The following is a 5,537-nucleotide window of genomic DNA, read 5'->3' on the forward strand; positions in this document are numbered from 1 at the left end:
CAGCCTGGGCAACATGGCAAAACCCCATCTCTACAGAAAAAAAAATACAAAAAAAAATTAGCCAGGTGTGGTGGCATGTGCTTGTAGTCCCGGCTACTTGGGAGGCTGACATGGGATCACTGGGGCTCAGGAGGTCGAGGCTGCAGTGAGCCATGTTCATGCCACTGCACTACAGCCTAGGTTGGGTGACAAAGTGAGGCCCTGTCTCAAAAACAAAAAACAAACATCGAAACAAAACATTAAAACTGACAAGAGTCCATACTGATGAGTGAATTTCTTTCTTTTTTTTTTTTTCCCGAGACAGAGTCTCTCGCTCTGTTGCCCAGGCTGGAGTACAGTGGCAGAATCTCTACTCACTGCAACCTCCGTCTCCCAGTTTAAAGCAATTCTCCTGTCTCAGCCTCCCAAGTAACTGGGATTACAGGCACATGCCACCAAACCCAGCTAATTTTGTATTTTTAGTAGAGCTGGAGATTCACCTAAGGGAATTTTTTAAAAAGAAGACTAGATAAATCTCTGGTGAAAAATAACTCCAAATAACTTACATAGATAGGCTACACTCAAGGAGGTACAATGTAACTTCTTGCACATTAAGTGTGAGCTAAGCATAATGATTTCCTTCCAAAGAGTACAGTATGGAGAGAAACGGAGGGCAGGGAGTCGGGAGTAACTTCACAGTGAATAAACTGACAATATCTCAGCCAGGTGATCAAGGTAACATCAATAGTGATAAATCATGCTTAATGTATGTACTCTTGATATGACAGGATAAGTCTCAACTGAGGGACATCTATAAAAATACCTGACTCTTCAAAACTGTCAAGGTCATTAAACACAAAATCTGAGAAACTGTCATAACCAGGAAGATCCTAAGGAGACATCACTACTAAAAGTACTGTGGTATCCTGAATGGGATCTTAGATGCAAAAAAACAAAGGACATTGGGTAAAAACTAAAGAAATCTCAATAAAGTATGAACTTTAAATAATAATACATCCGTACTGGTTCACTAACTGTAACAAATGTACCAATCTAATGTTAGATATTAATAGGAGAAATTCTGGATACTGAGAGAATTAGGAATGAGTAAAAAGAAAAAAAACCGGAATTCTCTGTACTGTGTTCTTAATTTTTCTATAAATCTAAAACTCTTCTAAAATATAAAGTTTTAAAAACTGACAATAATTGACTTGGTAGCAATGAAGGAGAAATGCTTTGAACACACTTTTAAAATGCAAAGACAGAAGATAATTTCAGATAAGCTAACAGACTTAAAAAGCAGACCAACATAGATATAGTAAATTTAGTATAGCAAACAAAAATATAGTACCATGGAAAGAAAAATTAAGAACCTTATTTTATTTTTAAGTAAAACTACCGACAACAATAAAAACATTTTCCCAGGCTTAATCAACACTGCTTTCCCAATTTTAAAGCAAACTCAAAAAGATTTTCTAGTTTTTCAAGGGTTTTCAGCTCAAAAGAAGTTTAAGTGCTATTTTCTAAATAATGAAATTATAGTTAATAGCAGGGCAAAGAAATATGACATTAAGTTGAAATTTAACAAATTATTTCAAGAATCAAATTTTAGAGATGAACCTAGAATACTTTATCTTCAGAGCCCTGGGATTGGCATCACCCAGTTACTACAAATATTTGGCCAAATTAACTTATTCTTTAGAAACTGTTTAAGTCTAGCTTTTTTTTTTTTTTTTAAAGACAATGTCTCCCTGTGTCACCCAGGCTGGAGTGCAGTGGCAGGATCTCAGCTCACTACAACCTCCACCTCCTGGATTCAAGCTATTCTCCTGCCTCAACCTCCTGAGTAGCTGGGATTGCAGGCGCTCACCACCACACCCGGCTAATTTTTTGTATTTTTCGTAGAGACAGGGTGGCCAGGCTAGTCTCGAACTCCTGACCTCAAGTGATCCACCCACCTTAGCCTCTCAAAGTGCTGGAATTACAGGCCCAAGCCACCGAGCCTGGCTCAAGTATGGCCTTTTAAAGGAAGTCAAGGTTGGGGAGAAAAATATGCCAAAATAAAATAGAGGAATAAAAAAAATCCAAAACAGGACTCCACCTCACACATTGAAAATTAAGTACCAGAGAGATTACAGATTTAATTATTTTTAAAAAAACAAAACTATGTCAGCATGTAGTTGAATAAATTTTAACAACCTTAGGATTAAATACAAACTTGCACCAAATGCAGAATCTATAAAGAAGGTGAAAAATAATAGCTCACAGATATGTTTCGTTTGGCTGTGTTTTTAAAGTTTTGAGTTAGGTGCCCAAAAAACTATTAGCGGCCACCACTTCAGAGACATCACATAGCCACTCCAGCTTCTACTGAACTATAGGAAGACCTGAGAATTTTGGGCCCATTTTTCCATATGACAAGAATCCACTGATGCAGTTGTCCCTTTCGAAGAAGTGCCTGTACTCTACCCCACCAGAGTCCAACTCTACCCCCCAAATTCAGGCTAATTTCACTATATATGGTACCTAGTCAGTTTCCATAAACATTGGCCTTTGAACACCCCATTCCATTAAGGAAAAGATTACAAATTTGACTAAGTTGTCTATAAAAGAAAGAAAAACAGTCAAAGCTTTGCCAACCAGCAAATACTAGGCAAATAAACCAGAGCAAAAGGACCAGCTGCAAGCACTGAATATATTTAACTCTAGAACTAAGGTTTTTTAAACGTGGGGATTAAGTTAAAAGAACACAATATAAATGTCATAATATTTTTATATTATCAAGAAAATAACAAAAAAAAAGGAAGTGGGAAAGGGAGAAGACAGGTTAAGTTAAAGATAGGAAGAAATGAAGGAAGGGGAGAAAAAAGATAGGGAGAAATAAGAGAATATTATTTAAATAAAATAGTAGACGTTAAAGCTGACAATAAACAGCAGCAAACGTTATCTGCAAGATTGCTATGATGTGACTGTCCATTACAATCCACAGCAATCAGACCATATTGATTGATTGAGACTGGGATCTGCACACTTTAAGATCGCACTGTCACACAAGCTGCCTTCCGTTAAAGCAAAAATTCTTCAAGTATTACCATTCGATTTAGAAACTGAATGACCAGCATATAAATCTTTTGTTTGATAACTTGTAATGTTTAGATTCTCAGGTAAATAAACTACTAATTAGTGTAAATAGTCTAGACACTCTTCTGAAAATTGTTAAGAGTCAAAAACTCAAAAAACTACTCCAGGATGTGTATCTAAAATCAAAGATATTTGTAAGAAACTAAAAATTGGGGCACAGCCTAACATTTTTCATTACATCCCAAAACAGGAAAATCAGTAGTGATCATGATGTTAATAACCATAGTAGATATGTTTTTTTAAAGATTAAGCAACATATTCAAGGCCAAGATAACGCATTACAATAAAATAAAGATAATAATGAAAACTGCAGCCATAAAAAAGAATGAGTTCATGTCCTTTGCAGGGACATGGATGAAGCTGGACGCCATCATTCTCAGCAAACTAACATAGGAACAGAAAACTAAACACTGCATGTTTTCACTCATAAGTGGGAGATGAACAATGAGAACACATGGATGCAAGCAGGGGAATATCACACACCAGAGCCTGTCGGGGGTGGGAGGCAAGGGGAGGGAGAGCATTAGGACAAATACCTAATGCATGTGGGGCTTAAAACCTAGATAACAGGTTGATAGGTACAGCAAACCACCATAGCACATGTATAACTATGTAACCTGCACATTCTGCACATGTATCCCAGAACTTAAAATTTGAAGAAAAAAAAAAAAAAGATAATGAAAATTTTAAATTAACTTCCCACTGGTACATCGAATATATAAAATAGATGTTTGCAGCCAAAACATGAGAGAGAAAAGTATTCTTCTATTTATACACCTAAATATATTACTAAAGGACAAGGAAGACCCTTCCTCCAAAATTATAAAAACAAGCACGTAATTGGGAGACTGAGGCGGGTGGATCACAAGGTCAGGAGATGGAGACCATCCTGGCTAACATGGTGAAACCCCGTCTCTACTAAAAATACAAAAAAATTAGCCAGGCGCGGTGGCGGGCGCCTATGGTCCCAGCTACTCAAGAGGCTGAGGCAGGAGAATGGTGTGAACCCAGGAGGTGGAGCTTGAAGTGAGCCAAGATAGCACCACTGCACTCCAGCTGCCTGGGCAACAGAGTGAGACTCCGTCTCAAATAAACAAACAACCACATAAACAAAAGTAACCAAACTAAGATGAGAAATGCGGGAGGAAAATACCAGGTTGTAAGAATGAACAAAGAAAATATCACTTGCTTCACCATGACACATTTTTTTCTTACATAAGATAATAGGATAAAAAAGACCTAGACATGGTTTTTAAACTAAAGGGAAGAATTATGGAGACAGAGAAGAGAAAAATATGCAAACTGAAAGAGGTGCTGAAAGAAATGAAATCAAGGATAGAAAGAAAGAGGAAAAAAACAAAAAGAAGAGGAGAGAGGAAAAAGAGGAGAAACAGGGAAGAAAGAAAAAAGAAAACCAAAAAAAAAGTTGCCAGTCTATTACCTTCTTGAAGACCAGGATGTATCACCTGCTTGTGCCGCAAAGACTTCAAATCTTCTATCAACTCCTTTTCCAACTGGGAAATTCTTGCTCTGTAACCTACTCCCAAAATAAATAGTAATAAAATAAGCTACTGTACACTACAAACGAATGCTGAATGTTTCATTACTGGAGCCCAAACCACAAATACAACTCATTTTATACTATTTTATAATACCTGAGTCATTTGTGGTTGATGCCTGAAGACTAGAAGATTCTTCTGTTGTCCCATCAACTGCATGAATGTCTAGAGCTTCCTATACATCAAAAAAAAAAAAAAAAGGTAGTTCATATTGCTTCTGAAAAATTAAACGTAAAACTGGATTAAAAAAAATTGAAGACCAGAAGGAAAATATGTCCATGCCTACAGTTACACTAAAATTGGAAGAACAGGAGCAATTTTTTCACACTTTTTGATATTTTCTAAGTGTTCTACATTAATATTACTTTAATAATCACAAGGGGGAAAGGGGAAAGTAAAAAAATGTGAATGTGATATCATACTGAGCTAACTGACCTCAAAGTATATAATTTGCATGTTCATTTCTCATTGCCTATATTCAGATAGCTTACTCAGCTAACAAGGGAGGAAAAGAACAGCTAGAAGGGATTAAATATCTAACATCTGTGTAGTCAATTAAGAAAGACAGCCTGGCAGGGTGGCTCACACCTACAATCCCAGCACTTTGGGAGGCCGAGGCGGGTGGATCACAAGGTCAGGAGACTGAGACCATCCTGTCCACATGGTGAAACCCTGCCTCTACTAAAATAAAAAAATTAGCTGGGTGTGGTGACGCACATTTGTAGTCCCAGCTACTTGGGAGGCTGAGACAGGGGAACTGCTTGAACCTGGGAGAGAGGCTGCAGTGAGCTGAGATTGTGCCACTGCACTCCAGCCTGGCGACAGAGCAAGACTCCGTATCAAAAAAAAAAAAAAAAA

General features: G+C 37.4%; 1 protein-coding gene across 1 annotated transcript in view; it reads right to left on the reverse strand.

Moving 5' to 3' along the window:
• Positions 1-5,537, reverse strand: part of MGA (MGA, MAX dimerization protein) — a 104,950-nt gene that overhangs the window by 60,229 nt on the left and 39,184 nt on the right. Inside the window, exons 4-5 of the mRNA XM_011989336.1 lie at positions 4,776-4,854; positions 4,562-4,657 (exon numbers count right to left, since the gene is read on the reverse strand). Of these exons, the coding sequence (XP_011844726.1) occupies positions 4,562-4,657; positions 4,776-4,854 (175 nt within the window). The remainder of the gene's footprint in view (positions 1-4,561; positions 4,658-4,775; positions 4,855-5,537) is intronic.

The sequence above is a fragment of the Mandrillus leucophaeus genome, unplaced genomic scaffold (assembly GCF_000951045.1).
Source record: "Mandrillus leucophaeus isolate KB7577 unplaced genomic scaffold, Mleu.le_1.0 Scaffold35, whole genome shotgun sequence".
Classification (NCBI taxonomy): Eukaryota; Metazoa; Chordata; class Mammalia; order Primates; family Cercopithecidae; genus Mandrillus; species Mandrillus leucophaeus.